Genomic DNA, 17,100 nt, shown 5'->3' with positions numbered 1-17,100 from the left:
AAAAAAAGTAATTAGTCTGTGAACACTTAGGGAATAAACCTACATTTAGTATTTATTGACATAGACCCTAAGACATTAGTCCTTGTGGTGCTGGAGCCAAGATGGAGAGTAAAAGCAGCGACTTGCTTGAACTCTCCCCTGAACCCCTCCAAATACCTGTAAAAATGACTCTAAAATTCTAGAGCAGCAGAGCCCACAAAATGACAGAGTAAAACAAATTTCCAGCCCAAGACCACCTGGAAGGTCAACAGGAAAGGTCTGTTGCCCCAGTCTGAGAGAAGAGAGCAGCACAGGCCTCACCAGCACAGACGGAGCCCCAGAAAACCCAGGTCAGGCCTCAGGGCACTGAATCACTGGCAGTTCTGAAAGGGTCCACACATGCCAAAGACAACTTAAAAGGTCTGCAGGACCTGGGTGAGAGAGGAGTGCGGACTGGCCCAATCCCTTGGGTGGCAGCTGCTTCTGGAGCTCTGAGCCCATCGACATTCGGGGGGTTGAGTGGCTGATCAGAGGGGGATGCAGGGATTTCTTTGCTGCTGCTGAGACAGGGTTCTCTTGCTTTAGCCTTGCTTGGATCTGAGTCAGTCCTGGGTTAAGGAGGAGTGCTGGCATTGCAGAGCTTATGGCAGTAGTAGAGAGAAAATCCTCCTCATAGTTTCAAAGTAGAAAAGAGTGCTTGGGGTCACTGAGAGACCAGAGAACAGGCCAGCAGAGGAGTAAATAAACACTTCTCCTCTGATCATACAACCTTGGAAGAACTGAAAATATACAGGTCCCTAAAAATATATATGAAAACAGCTGCTCAAAACCCCTGAAGCTTGGGACAGTACACCCTCCACACTAGAAACAGAATCCTATCCTAACAAAGAGCTCAAAAGTCAAGTAGTTGACTGGGGAAATGAGTGAAAAGCAGGGAAAAAATCAGACTATAGAATCTTACTTTGGATGTGTGTGTGTGTGTGTGTGTGTATGGATATCTGTGTATGTATATGTATATGTGTGTATGTATATTTGTATATGTGTATAGACAGAGGGCACAGGGTGAGCTGAAATGAAGGAATGATATCTAAAAAATAAATTAAGGGTTGAAATAGGAATGTACTGGAAAAGGATTAAAGGAGAATGGGGTAAATCACTTCACATTAAAGAGGCAAGAAAAAGCTTTTACAATGGAGGGGGAGAGTCGAGAGGGAATGAGGAAAACTTACTCTTATTGGATTTGACTTAAGGAAGGAATAACATACACACTCAGTTGGGTATGGAAATCTATCTTACCCTACAGGAAAGTAGGGGGGAAGGGAAAAGGGGAGGGGATGATAGGAGGGAGGGCAAATGGGAAGGGGGTAATCAGAAGCAAACACTTTTGAGGACAGACAGTGTCAAAGGAGAGAAAATAATAAATGGGGACAGGATAGGATGAGGGAAATATAGTTAGCCTTTTACAGCATGACTCTTTTGGAAATATTTTGCATGACTATACATGTATAACCTTTATCAAATTGTTTGCTTTCTCAATAAAGGTGGGTGGCAAGGGAGGAGGGGAGAAAATGCAGAACCCAAACTTTTAAAGACTAATGTAAAAATTGCTTTTACATGCAACTGGGAAATAAGATATACAGGCAAAGGGGTATAGAAATATATCTTGCCCTACAGGAAAACAGAAGGGAAGGAGATAAGAGAAGTGGGGGAGAGGGATAGAAGGGACAGCAGATTGGGGGAAGGCGTAATCAGAATGCATGCTGTCTTGGGGACAGGGAGACAAGAGATAGAGAGAAAATGTGGAACTCTAAATCTTGTTGAAGTGAATGTTGAGAACTAAAAACTAAATTAATTAATAAAATGAAAAAAGATACTACTTTAACCCAAAAAAAGAAAAAAGAAATTAGTCCTTGTGAGATACAATAAGTTACCACCTTCCCTTAAATTCTGTGACCCAAAACAGGTGGTCAGTGAACAGGAAAACAAAGTAACAGGTAGTGTGCCAGTGCTGGCATTTATCGAGGCCTCTAACTCTCAAGGAAGCTCTATAGATAATAGAGCTGAGTCCAGTTCCTTAAGAGACCTGGTTCAGGCCTATGACAGTTCCTGATTCAAGTCAGGATACTTGTAAAGAAATTGCTAGGTGACTGGTCCTGTCAGATTCCCATTCATGATTCCATCAGAGCTCCCAAACTGGTCTGTGCACCTCTGGCTAAAGCTTCAAGTCAGATGCCAGGCTCTCTTAAAAGCACCCCCCTGCTGTTACCAAAGCAAGGTCCTCCAGGGTGTCCCGCACTTCTGGGAGCAGAGGCAGTGACCTTCGGAGCCTTGTAGCAAAGGAGGAGCACTCCTAGATGGGGGTGGATGTGCTTCCATTTCTGGTTTCCCTGAAGTCATGCTCTCCTTGTTTTCAGCATTACCATGCATTACCATGGGCACTGGGTGTCCCACTGGTGATTTCCACTTGCCCTCAATACCTTTTCAAACCATCTCTTCCCCCAACCCCTTTATATTCCCCACTTCAAATGAGAAGTTTGTCTCTTCTCTCATAATGGCATAGGATTAGGGTCAAAAGGATGACATGATTGTAGACAAAGGGGTTGAAGGGACCTCATCTGACATGGTCTTGTCCAATCACTTCATTTGATAGATGAGAAAACTGAAGAACAAAGGAGTGGTGGCTTTTCTGAGATGCCACACAAGCAGGAAGAGACTGGAGGGAGCGTCCTCTGGTTCAACCTTCTCATTTTAAGAGGTGACTAAACAGAGTCCTGGAGACCATCAGTGATTTTCCCAAGGTCACAGAAGTACTGAAATAAAAGGGAAGAGACACCCTGATGGCACAGAAAGTGATGTATCTTCAGCTGCAGTGACCAAGCTGAATTTGAACCTGTGTTCTTGGCCTCCCAGTCCAGTGTGCATTTCCTCACACCAAGGCTTTTCCTTTTCTCTCTTACAGAAATCCCAACAGAGTGAGATACGATCACTGAAATGAATGTAGTCAACGAGCTTGGCCAATGACTGAAAGTCAGCACCAGAAGGAGTAGCATCTGGTCTGCCTGCACTCAGGCTACCTTTCTTTCTCTGAAATCATCTCTAGTGACAGTATACCAGATATTCGAAGAGAGGGCAGCCCAATAGTAAAACCAGGTTTGATTTGGAGTCAGAGAACCTGGATTCAAAACTTGCCGTGTGACTTTAGGCAAGACTCTTAATCTCTCCAGGCCTTTTCAGGAAAATGAGGTCTGACTAATGTCATCTGGATTCCCTCCCACTTTAAATCTATGAAAGTGTGATAGAGGCCTCTCCCTATCTTCCTAGGAAGGAGATCTGACTTCCTGTGTGCTTGCAAGGGTAAATTTACTGTAGCATCACGGAGAGATGATTGGACAAAAATCCATTAAGAGGGCTCACTTGACTATCCTCCACAGCTTAATGATGGCCACACATTCAATTTGCTGGGATAAAAGCAAAGCTAATTAAATTTCCTTAATGTTAATTTGCATTAGATTTAGATTTTGATACCCTGCACTTGCATTCCTTCCATTTTCAAAAGCCAAATAGTTCATTAAAATGAGCCACTCTAGGAACTTTAGCTTGTTCCCAAAGGTTGCAAAGACGTAGGAAACAGTGTGCATTATGATAGAATGAATTTAAGTCTAAAAATAAAGAGAATGATCTTGTATTATTGGTTTAAATGGATTTGTATATTTTTGTAGTAGTTTCTAAAGCACTTTTCATACTTAGGGAGGGCACACTTATAATTAAAGCACCACCATGAATAGTCTTAAGATAGCTTATAAAAAAGAAAAGGCAGATGTTTTCTTTGCTTTTGTCAAAGGAAATCATGTTGAAATGATTCAAACTCATCCTTGCTCTTATTTTAAACTGCTTTTGAGAGCACAATAGTTTTTTTTAAAGGGAAAACATTCAGAATTTAGATTAAATAGAGTAGCTATAATTAAGGGTCTGCAAGCATAAATATTACAAACCTCAATTTGCTGGCATTTACATAATGTGGCCATTCCAAATCCTCTTGGGATAAAACCTGGTCGAAAGGTTTGTAGACCAATAAAATGTTGATTATCTAAAGCATGATTTAGTAAATATTTTTCAAGGTTTGATTTTTTTAATTTTTCACTGCTCCTATCACCACCTAAACAACAAACACTGAGAAACACTAATTTACTACCAAAGATGTTTACAACTGCAAAAGCAATTGTTCTCTCCTTGAGAAATCCAAAGCTTAATTAATGAAAAAATATTCATTGGACAGTTTTACATTCACTAAATGCAACTTCTGACACATATAAGGTGCTTAATAAATGCTTGTTAATTGAGTAAACTTATTTAGGTAAGAAATAACAGAGAAATGTAAGTTTTATTCTTTTTTTTTTATAAAATAAATTAACATCTGAATTTTAAACAGTATATCTTCTCTTCCCAAATCTTTAGAATAGTCAAAATGTGTCTTTTCCTATAGTCTTTCTCACTTGTTTTCTTCTCCTCATCCACTCATTGCTTTCCATTATTACCAACCCAGACTAGTTATACTACAGTCCTGAAATACTGAAATCAAACATGCTGTCTCTATTCCTTCAGTTGGCTCCACTTTCTGCATATTGTCCCTTGAATAATATTCATATAGTGCTACTTATAGCCTATTATTTCCCTGCTACAAAACCTTCAATAATCTCACTGTGTTCCAAAAAATAGTCCAAGCACTTTCACCTGGTTATCTTGGCCATTTATAATCTGATACCAACTATCTTTCTGCTTTGATTCTCCACCACTCCTCTTATGTCCTCACTGAAATAAGATTGTTTTACTCAATATCTATGAAAATAGTCTTTTCATTCCTAACTGATGCATTAGTCACAATATTTCAGAGATGGAAGGGACCTCAAAGGTCTTTTGGTCTAGTTCATGCTGAACAAAGCATCCCCTCTGCCATGCATCTTGCCAGTGGTTATCCAGGTTTTTCTTTTAAAAATGAACTGAAAGTCACTACTTGCTTTCTAGGTAAAGCATCCCATTCATGACTTACTCTAATTGTGAAAAAGATCTTGCCTACAATCTAAATCAACCTGTTTGCCACTGATTTCCAGTCACGGCTCCCAGTTGTGTACTCTGGAGCCATGGCTAAATCCTCTGCTCTTTGAAGCCACTTTCATGTTCTCCTGCCAGAAGGTCAAGTCTCCTCCCCATCCTTCACCACCTTTCTCCAGGTTAAACCTCCAGAATTTTTTATAAGACACAGAATCAAGGTTCTTCCCATTTTGGCTCTTCTCTGCATATTCTCCAATTTATAGAACAGCTACTTACACTTAGGCTACCTGGACTGAAAACAATGTTCTATAAGTGGTTTGACCGGGGGAGAGAACAAAGATTTTCCTATATGCTGATTCTCTTAATATAGCCAAGGGCCCCATCTACCTCCTTTGCTGTCAAATCACTGTGTTTCCTTAAAAGGAACTGACAGACCAATAAAACTCCAACTTGTTTGTTTTTTTAGCTAAACTTCTAGTCCCACCTTCACCATTCTGAATAGTGTTCAAAGCCCTCTCCCACTTCCCCTCCCTTTCCAAGTATCTCAAATCCCAAATTGCCTTCAATGTCTGACTCAAATTCCTTGTCCTCAGCATTATTCATTCTGTGAGCTCTTCCTCCTCTGACATAATCATAACAAACATATACAAAATTATTATCCCATGTTTCTAATAAATATATAAAGCAAAGGAAATATATTAAAGCAGTCCCTTATTAGATGATAATAGGAATTAACATTTTTTGGTTTATATTTGTTTTTCTTTGTTGTTAGAAGAAAATTAGAAACAAATCAGATGCCCATTGATTGGAAAATTATGAAACATTATAACAAATGAAACATAACACACGATTGTAACACATAGATAATTGGGAGAAGAAACAAAGCTTATGGAGAATTCAAAAAAAATATTAGAAGATTTATTTAAACTGATACAGAGTGAAGGAGACTCAGATAAACAATATACGATATATGCAATGAAGAAAACAAGGCAAATGGAAAGAGAGAAGGGAAAAACAAATATAGAAATGGAGCTCTGCATAATTATAATCTCCCAAAACCTTGGATCAGGAGACAAGTTGAAAAAAATTGCATCTTATTATTATCCTTGCAGATGTGAAGTGATATAGGTGATAAATGATGTACACACTGTCAGATTAGGTTGATTTATAGGAAGAATTTGCTGAACTTTTTTTCTTTCTCTTTTTAAAATTATTTGTTAACAAGGTATAGCTATTTAGGCAGAAGTTAAACAGAAAGTTATGTAAAAAAAGAACGTAAAAACAAATTTTATCAATAAGGATTTTACAAATAAAAAAGAATATCAAAAGTTTTTATTTTTTTCTCTTGCCCTTTTTTTCTGGGAACAGCACAGACACAGAGTAATGGTTATACGAAAGAAAGAAAGAAAGAAAGAAAGAAAGAAAGAAAGAAAGAAAGAAAGAAAGAAAGAAAGAAAGAAAGAAAGAAAGAAAGAAAGATACAGATATATGTAGATATAGAAAAGACAGGTAAACATACAGAAGTGCTACAATAATATACATATTTACATATATATATGTTTCACTCTGTATTCAGATACCCTTACTTCTTTGTCTAGAGATGGATAGCATTTGTTGTCATTAAGTCATTCAGAATTGTCTTGGATCACTATTGCTACGAATAGCTAAGTCACTCAGCTGATCACCTTACAATATTGCTGTTACTTTGTACACAGTACATTTCACTTTTCATTAGTTTGTGTAAGTCTTTCAAAGTTTTATGAGAGCATCCTGCTGTAATGCCAAGCAAAGGCAACTTCCCAAGGTTCAAAATACCAGCATAGGTGCTTTCCATTTTATTCAGTGAAAATTTAAGAACAGAGAAAATCAAAATATAGCATCATTCAAAATACAGCATTCACCAAGTATAATTCAATAATCTCCAAGTACTACTCCACCCCTGGACATTATAAGTCATTTAGTCAATCCCAAAGACCCTCTTCTAAGTACTACTCCACCCCTACACTGTACATTCATTTAGTCAACCACAAAGCCCCTCTTCTCAAATGGAGATTAGTTTCCAATCATATGTAAAGTACATTCATTTGGTCAATCACAGAGCACAAAAAAGCCAAAAGTTCCCCACCCTTGGATCACAATTGAATCTACCCCAGAGTTACAACAAGCTTAAGCACAGCATTTAATACCCAAAGAAAGATCTTTTCTTCATCTTGACCTGAGGCAAGTTCTCAGCACTCTTTGTTCCTGGGGAGACAAAGCTTAGCAAGGCCACAAGATACATTGCCAGTGTCCTCATTAATTCATTCTCTGACTGCAGAACAGTCCTAGGACCCCTGAAAACATTAGCAAAACCCTCTTCCAGGATTTCTGTAAACATACAGAAAGAAAATCCTTCTTCATGGCTTCTGAAACAGCATTAAGGTTCCAGGACCTCTGCAACAACAGCATTGGCTTTCACCAGTGGGCACAATTCACTCTCTGTCTACAGAACAGTCTCAGGAGCTCTGAACCAACAGCAAGGTTCCAGAACTTCTGCAACAATAGGACTGTCCTTCACCAGGGGACAGAATTCACTTTGTCTGCAGAACAGTCTCAGGAGCTCTTAACCAACAGCAAGGTTCCAAACCCTCTGCAACAACAGCACTGTCTTTCACCAGTGGACAAATCTGGCAAAACAACATCAAAACAGACAAAGTACCAGCAAAACAGCCATGTCTCCTCAGTCCTTGGCAGCTCTGGGTGGCAGCTCTCAAAAGTCCTGGGCAATTCAAACTGGCCCTCAGCAATCCTCACCATCTCTCTCTGCCTCCAAGATGCTGCTTCCAAAAAGTTCCTCTGTGTCTCTCTTTTCTTGTGTCTCTCTAAATTTATGTCACCAGCTCCTCCCAGTTCAGCACTCTCTTTTCACATCAACAAGTCCATCCCACAAGTGCGATTCACAAGCTCTGGGTTTTAACACAATCAATCCAAAAACCAAGCAAATACAGGGGGATCTTTAAATTCCATTACTATTACACCTGCTCATCATTTTTATAGTGCAACAGTACTGCATCATAATCATATACCACAATTTGTTTAGCCATTCCCCAATTGATGGGCAATCCCTCAATTTTCAATTCTTTGCCACCAGAAAAAAGGTGCTATAAATATTTTTGTACATATAGGTCCTTTTCCTTTTTGTCATTTTTATTTCTTTGGTGACACACATCTACTAGTGGTATTGCTAGGTCAAAGGATATGCATGGGTTTGTAGTCCTTAGGGCATAATTCCCAATTGCTCTACAGAATGGCTGAATCAGTTCACAACTCCACCAACAATGAATTAATGTCTCATTTTTCCCATAATCCCTCCAACATTTCTCATTCTCCTTTTCTATCTTATTAGTCAATCTAACAGGTATAAAGTAGTACTTCAGAATTGCTTTGATTTGCATTTCTCCAATCAACAATGAGGTAGAGCATTTTTTTCATATGGTTATAGCTTATATTCTATCATCTGAAAACTGTTCATAGATTTTGATCATTTATCATTGGGGGAGTGGCTCTTATTTTTATAAATTTGTTTCATTTCTTTATATGTTTGAGAAATGAGCCCTTTATCAGAGAAACTGGCTTCATTTTTTTCACAGTTACTATTGTTAATTGCATTCTCCCCTATGTTATTCCCCCCTTTTGTTCTGCTCTCTCCCTCCTTTCATCCTGTTCCTCCACAAAAGGATTTTATTTCTGACTATCCCTTCTTCCAATTTGCCCTCCCTTCTATAACCCCCCCATATTCCCTTCCCCTCCTTTCTTGTAGGGTAAGATATATTTCAATACACAATTGGGTGTTTGCATTATTTGATTTTTGAGCCAATTGCAATGACAGTAAGGTTCACTCACTTCCCCACCTCTCCCCCTCTTCCCCTCCACTGTAAAAGCTTTCTCTTGCCTCTTTTATGGCAGATAATTTACCTTATTCTACCTCCCCCTTTACCTCCCTTCTAGTACATTCCCCTCTCGGCTCTGAATTTTATGTTTTAGGCATCACCCTTCATATTCAACTCACACCTGTCCCCTCTATGTGTGTGTGTGTGTATATATATATATATATATATATATATATATATATATATATATATATATATATATATATATATACTTTTTCTAACTGTCCTAATGATGAAAAGTTACCTATGATGTACCAGTATCATCTTCCCATGTGGGAATATAAACAGATTAAATTTATTAAGTCCCTTGTGATTTTCCTTTCCTTTTTTTTCTTATTATGCTTCTCTTGAGTCATGTATTTGAATATAAAATTTTCTATTCAACTCTGGTCTTTTCATCAGGAATGTTTGAAAGTCCTATTTTTCATTGAATGCCCATTTTTTCTTCTTCATGAAGGATTATACTTAGGTGATTCTTGCTTGTAATCCCAGCTCTTTTTCCCTCCAAAATATCATATTATAAGCCCTCTGATCCTTTAATGGAGAAGCTGCTAAATCTTACATATTCTTGACTATGGCTCCATGATACTTGAATTGTTTCTTTCTGACTACTTGCAATATTTTCTCCTTGATCTAGGAGCTCTGTAATTTAGCTATAATATTCCTGTGAGTTTTCATTTTGGGATGTCTTTCAGATGGTGATAGAGAATTCTTTCAATTTTATTTTACTCTCTGGTTCTAGAATGTCAGGGCCACTTTCCTTGAAAATTTCTTGAAAGATGATGTCTAGGTTTAAATTTTTTTTTTTTAGTTTTTTCATCATGGCTTTCAGGGAATACCTTTCCTGGATCTATTTTCCAGGTCAGTTGCTTTTTCAGTGAGATATTTCACAATGTCTTCTATTTTTTTCATTCTTTTGGTTTTATTTTATTACTTCATGTTTTCTGATAAAGTCAGTGCTTCCATTTGCTTCATTCTAATTTTTAAGGAATAATTTTCTTCAGTGAGCTTTTGCACCTCCTTTGCCATTTGGTCAATTCTACATTCTAAGAAGTCTTTTTTTTCTTCAGTGAAATTTTGTTCCCTTTTTCCATTTGACCAGTTCTGTTTTTTAAGGCATTCTTCTCCTCCATGGCTTTTTGTACCTCTTATCATTTGACCTAGTCTGTTTTTAAGGTGTTATTTTCTTCATTAGTTTTTTTTTTGTTCTCTCCTTTACCTAGCTGTTGACTCCTTTTTTCATTAATTTCTTGCATGAATTTAATTTCGCTTCCCAATTTTTCTTCTAGTTCTCTAATTTGATTTTTAAAATCCTTTATGAGCTTTTTTTTCCATGGCCTGAGATGAATTCTTATTTTTCTTGGAGTCTTTGGATGTAGCAGCTTTGACTTTTTTGTCTTCTGAGTGTGTGTTTTGATCTTCCTTGTCACCATAGTAACTTTCTATAGTTAGACATTTTTTTCTGTGGTTTGTTTATTTTCCCAGTTTATTACTTGACTCTTAACTCTTTGTTTAAGTGGGACTGTGCTTCTAAGGCAGAGGGCACGCTATCCCAAGCTTCAGGGGTTTTGCGTAGCTGTTTTCTAGGGATATTTATGTTGTCAGTTTTTCCGTGGTGATAAGATCTAAGGATAGGTGTTCACTACTCTCCTGGTCTGTACTCTATTCGGTGAGTGACCACCAGCTTTGGTGTGCTACTGCTCCTCCTCCCCCTGGGACTGGGACTGGGACTCAGAACTGCAACCCAGACCCAGGTATGGGCAAAGCAAGCGATTCCTGTCTCAGGGCTAGCAAAGAGATCCTGGAATCTGCTTCTTCTCAGTTGTTTGACTCCCTTACCATCTGTGGTCTGAGAGCTACAGAGAAAACTGCTGCAATCAACACTGCCCATTCAGTCACTCCCAAGGCCTGCCCCTGGTTTGCTGATGCTGGGGCTGTGTTCAAGGCCTGTGTTGGACTTCACTCCACTCTCACACAGGTACAACAGATCTTTCTTACTGACATTCTAAGTTGTCATTGGTGTCTGTGGGCTGAGAGTCTAGAAACTGCCACTGCTGCCATGGGTTCAGTTGCCCAGAGGCTTCCTCCTTATTTGCCGGAACCTGGTCTGTTCTGGTAAGGCCTGTTCTGGACTGTGCTTGACTGCACTGCTCTCTTACCTTGGTGCAACAGACCTTTATTGCTGACCTTCTGAGTCATATTGGGCTGGAAAAATTGTTGCACTTCATCTTTTCTCTGAGTTCTGCAGTTCTAGAATATTTAGAGTCATTTTTTTTAAGTTATTTGGAAGGGTAGGAGAGAGCTCAGGTGAGTCTCTGCTTTTATTCAGCCATCTTGGCTTCCCTGCATGGAATTAGTTTTAAAGAAGTGACTTACCCAGAATCCTTATTAGCTTAGAACTTATAATGCAATTTTTGGTTCCAAGATTATGTTAATACACGTGGTATTTCAAAAGTGTTGGCACAGCTGTAAGCTTTCTAGTGTTGAGACATTTTTAGCTATAAAGCTTAAAACTGCATCAAGACTTTTGGGACACTGTGGGCACGTGTGTTTATACAAATACATTATATATATATATAACATACATATACATAATATGCTTATATATGTAATGTATTTGTATAAACACACATATTTGTGTTATATGCATATGTGTTTTGTGTGTATGTGTGTGTGCATATATATGTGCATTTTAAGTGTGTATATACAAATATGTATATGTTTCTATATCTATGTGCCATTTCTTATTTAGGGCCTGAAAAAATAAGTCAAGATTCTGTAATAATAGCTAATAAAAATAGTTAGCATTTTCATAACACTCTAAGATTTGCAAAATACTTTGTAAATATTAACTTATTTGATAAAATATCAAAACCCTTACTTATTACATAAAAATTCAAAGAAAGTTAAAGACATCAATCTCCAGCATGCTCAAAGTAACTTACACAGAGTCCACTGCATCAGAATTACACCTACCTCCCTTTCTTCATCTTTTTCACTAATTCCTTACGATAGTTATCTGTTTCCTTCATGTTCTTCACAAGAATCCTGTTCTTGTGCATGCCATCTTGTTTCACCTTATATCTGTCAAACTGGAATAGTTCCTTGGTCAGTGTGGTGAGTTGATTGTTTATATCGTCCACCATCAGATGCTCTTGTGCTTTCAAACTGACTTCTTCTAGAAAGAAACTTCTCCTTTTTTTGAATTTTTCCATCAGTTTTGATGTGGTATCCTGAAACGTTTTCAAACTTTTTTCAATTTTCTTGCTTTGGTCTTCATTTCTTTTTTTAATAAAGTAATTTTTCTTTTGAATATATTCTTTTAGATCTTCATTAGCCATTTCATCAGCAAAATGGATCATGGCTATAAATTGTTTTTTATTCTGGAAGTTTTCCATCTTTTCCTTGTTTTTATACTGCCTGTCAATACTATAAAATGGGGCAAAGTCAATAGTGTCATGTGACCTAGAAGCTTCTTTCTTCTTATCTCTTTCCAGGCGATGGCTAATTTTAAATTTGGATTGGCCATCCAAAAAATTACATAATCGGTAAATTGGACGGTGGGAGACTTCTTGTTCTATCTCTTTACATTTCGAAGAATACTTATAAATGGATGGTAGAGATATATGAACTTTGATCACTGGCACTCTAAAATTAAGATCCATTTCTTGATCTACTGTCTTTTCTTCTTCTGAGACCTTAAAAACTGCAGAATATAAAAAAAATAAATACAAGCTTATATTAGTAAATATATAGACCTATATTATATATTGTGTATACCAATCAATTAAAAGTAATCTGCTTTTATTATTTTCATTATCCTCTCACAATAACCTTGAGTCACACTGATGATCACATCCTCATTAATTCCAAAAGAAATTGATGATTTAGTCATCAATAATTAAGTCAAATAATTTTTCTTCCTGTGTCCTATAGAAGAATCATGTATCTGACAGGAAGATACCTAACTGATGATTCCAATTCTTCCACTTTTAAATGTCTGCTTGAGAGTTTTATCCTCAGAGATGCATTTGTTGATGTGATGTGTTACATTCCATGGGAAACAGGGGAAATACACAAACATATTCAACAACTAAACATCTATCAAGCATTTACAATGGGGCAGGTATCATGGTAAGTGCTGTAGATGCGTGTGTATAAATATATATGTGTACACATATATTATATACACACTTATATATGACATAGCTGGCTAGATATCATATATATATATATGTATATATATATATATATGTGTGTGTGTATACACACACACACACACACACACACACACAAATGGATTGGAGTGGCCAGGCAGCACAGCGAGTAACAGCACCGGCCACAGAGTTGGGATGACCTGGGATTGAATCCGGGCTCTGATACTTAGCGCCCACCCAGAAACACCTGGCTGTGTAACCTTGAGCAACTTACTTAACCCCAATTGCTTAAAAAAAATACACACACACACACACACACACACACACACAAATGGATCAAGATCTAGGTATATAAATATCTCTATATATTCAGAAATATAGACATTTATATTGATTATATATTTAAATTTAGACATAGATATCTATAGATATCTACATATATTTTGGAAACAAACCCTTTGAAATTTGATACATTATTTTATCATTATCATTTTCTTTCCCACAATTATTAATTACTCCCAGGATTTTTTTCTTTGACCTATTCATCATTTGGAATTTTACTGCTAATGCTCCAGTTATTATGTCTGAAGCTATGTCTTGTTTTTTTTTTTGTTGGTCTCTTTGTTTTTTTAATCTAATTCTTCTTTTTCATTTTATTGGATGTGAAATCCAATTACATTTAAAACTGTGGGAGTTAGGTTTATGATTTCCTCCATTACCTCATTTTTTTCAAGTTATTATTTTACATTCTTCTGTAAACAGTACCATGTCTGTTCAGTTACTTTCACTAATATTTTTTATATGTTAGCTCTATTTCCATTGACTCTTTTCCCTTCACTCTCTTATCCTCTTCCAATTCATTACTCCTGTGTCTTTGGAGCACTGCTTTCCCTTTAGAACTTTGTATTAGCTTCCTTTTTTCTTGCCTGTTTTTATCTGATTATTTAAATCTCCCCCTCTTTTATTTTCTTTTCAGTCAAATAGGTTCCTCCCTTCTCCTCTTTAACTAATACTATTCATCAGATTTTGAAAATTTTATTTTTTTGCCCCTTTCTAGAGAGAAATGCCTACCCTGATTCTCTGTTTACTCTAGAACACACACACACACACACACACACACTGTTCTCTGATTCATGGCCTGTATACTTATCTAGTTCATTTCTATTCACTGCATTACTAATATAATTAAAAAATCTAAGGTATCCATTTTGTGTCTCCCAACTCCATTAAACAATTTATATCTTTGTTTTTAAGAACTTGCCCCAGGGGGCAGAGCCATGGTGACAGAGAAAAGGTAAGAACTTGCCTGACATCTGCTTCAAGCTCCTCCAAATAACTTTAAATAATGGATCAAAACAAATTCGAGGGCAGGAGAATCCACAAAAGGACAGAGTGAAACAATTTTCCAGCACACGACAAGTTAGAATGTTAGCAGGAAAGGTCTGTTGTACCAGAGTGAGAGTAGAGTGCAGTTCAGCCCCTCCAGCACACATAGGGGCACAGCAGACCAAAAGCAGGAATTGGGGGAAATGAGTAACAGCAGTGATGGTTTCTGGGCCTTGTAGCCCACAAGACAGTAAAAGGGTTGTAGCACTAGTCATAAGGAGAATAACAGGGGGCCCTTTTCTGACACTGGGGGTGGGGGGCAGGACTCTGTTGTATTGCCCATACTTGGACTTGGGTCACAGTTATAGGTCTCAGTCCCAGGGCAATAAAGAGCATTAAAGAGCTTGTTGCTACAGTAATGTGGTGACCTGGGTCACAGTTACATGGTGAAAAATAGTGCTTGAGGTCACTAACAGACCACTGCACAGTCCAGAAGAGTAGTGAATACAACTTTCCCTCAATCATACTACCTTAGAAGAATCAGTAACTTACAGGTCTCCACAATTAACTCTGAAAACAACCACATAAAAATATCCTGAGGCTTGAGGTGGTGCCCTCTACAATCTGGAAGCACAGAGTGAAAAGTCAAGAAAAAAATGAGCAAACAGAAAGAGATCCTAACTATAGAAAGTTTCTAGAATGACAGGGAAGATAAAAACACACTCACAAGAAAGCAACAATGTCAAAATTGGATATAGGACTATAAAAAGCCACAAATAAAAATATGAAGTGACCAAAACCACTAAAGAGCTCAAAAAGGAGTTTAAAAATAAAGTGAGGGAGGCAGAGGAAAAAATTGGGAAAATAAATGAGAGTGATGCAAGAAAATCATGAAGAAAGATTCGACAGCTTGGTAAAGGAGGCATTAAAAAAAACTGAAGGGAACAACACCTTAAAAAACAGAACAGACCAAATGCTTAAGAAAAAAAAAGCATAGAAATCTAATGAAGAGAAGAATGCCTTAAAAAGAGAATTGCTCAAATGGAAAAAAGATATACAAAAATTCCCTGAAGAAAATAGTTACTTTAAAAGCAGAATTGGTCAAATGGAAAAAGAGAGAGATACAAAAATCCACTGCATTAAAGAACTCCTTAAAAAGTAGAATATTCTAGGCCAAATTGAAAAGGAGGTTTAAAAAAAAAAACCTCACTGGGGGTAGAGCCAAGATGGAGGAGTAAAAGCAGGGACTTACTTTAGATCTCCCCCATACCCATCAAAATACCTGTAAAAAATGACTTTAATCAAATTCTAGAGCAGCAGAAGCCACAAAATGACAGAGCAAACAGATTTCCAGCCCAAGACAATCTGGAAGGCCAACAGAAAAGGTCTGTTGCACTGAGCTGCGAGCAGACTGTAGTCTGGCATGGGCCATGCCAGCACAAACAGGACTGGAACAGGCCTCAGGGCACTGAATCACTAGCAGTTGTGCCATTTTCCAGATTTCTCAACCTGCCAACGCCAAAGACAGCTTCAAAGGTCAGTGGGAAAACTGTCACCTGAGTGAGAGAGGACTGTAGTCCAGCCACAGCCACAGTACCAGCCCAAGGGTGGTGGCCAATGGTTCTGGAGTTCTGAACCTACAGACAGTGGGGGGATCAAGCAATTGATCTGTGTCACAGATCTGGGGGAGTGGTCCTGTAGCAAAAAGTACTGGTAAGGCAGAACTGTTGGTGGCTGCTGAGAGGAAATCATCCTTGTAGTTCCAGGGCAGAAAAGAGTACTTGTGGCTGCTCACATACCAGAGTGCAGGTCAAGGGAGGAGTAAACACTTCTGCTTTTATAATACCACTTTGGAGGAAGTGGAAATTTACAGGTTCCCAGAGATATCTCAGAAAACAGCTGCACAAAACCCCTGAAACTTGGTGCAGTACACCCTCCACTTAAGAAAGAGATCAAAAGTCAAGTAATTGGCTTGGTAAATGAGCACATGGGGGAAAATAAGACTATAGAAAGTTACTTTCTTGGTGAGAAGGTATTTTCTTACATCCTTGGTAATGTGGAAGATCAAAGCGTACAACAGGAGGAAGACAGCAAGGTCAAGGAACCTACATCCAAAGCCTACAAGAAAAATATAATAATATAATAATAAAATGGTCTCAGACCATGGGAGAGCTTAAAAAGGATTTTGAAAATCAAGTATGAGAAGTAGAGGAAATATTGGGAAAAGAAATGAGAACGATGCAACATAAACGAGTCAACAGTTTGCTAAAGGAGATCCAAATAAATGCTGAAGAAAATAACACCTTTAAAAATGAACTAACCCAAATGGCAAAATAGGTGCAAAATCCCAATGAGAAGAAGAATGACATAGAAGCAGATTTGGCCAACTGGAAAAGGATGTCCAAAATCTCGCTGAAGAAAATAATTCCTTAAAAATTAGAATGGAGCAAATGGAAGCTAATGACTACATGAGAAATCAAGAAATTAGAAAACAAAACCAAATTAATGAAAAAAAATAGAAGACAATGTGAAATGTCTCATTGGAAAAACCACTGATCTGGAAAATAGATCCAGAAGAGATTATTTAAAAATTCTTGGTCTACCTGAAAGCCATGATCAAAAGAGAGACAGAGAGAGAGAGAGAGAGAGAGAGAGAGAGA

The 17,100-nt window shown here is 37.7% G+C and overlaps 1 protein-coding gene across 1 annotated transcript in view; it reads right to left on the bottom strand.

Moving 5' to 3' along the window:
* Positions 1–17,100, bottom strand: part of LOC138165235 (leucine-rich repeat and IQ domain-containing protein 3-like) — a 152,537-nt gene that overhangs the window by 1,927 nt on the left and 133,510 nt on the right. The window contains exon 6 of the mRNA XM_069093353.1: positions 11,934–12,663. Within this exon, the coding sequence (XP_068949454.1) occupies positions 11,934–12,663 (730 nt within the window). The remainder of the gene's footprint in view (positions 1–11,933; positions 12,664–17,100) is intronic.

This window comes from Petaurus breviceps, unplaced genomic scaffold (genome assembly GCF_028583685.1).
Source record: "Petaurus breviceps papuanus isolate PSGF00001 unplaced genomic scaffold, PetGlider_PUasm1.0 208, whole genome shotgun sequence".
NCBI lineage: Eukaryota > Metazoa > Chordata > Mammalia > Diprotodontia > Petauridae > Petaurus > Petaurus breviceps.
The sequence above is the reverse complement of the archived record's forward strand: the minus strand, read 5'-3'. Positions and strand labels throughout refer to the sequence as shown.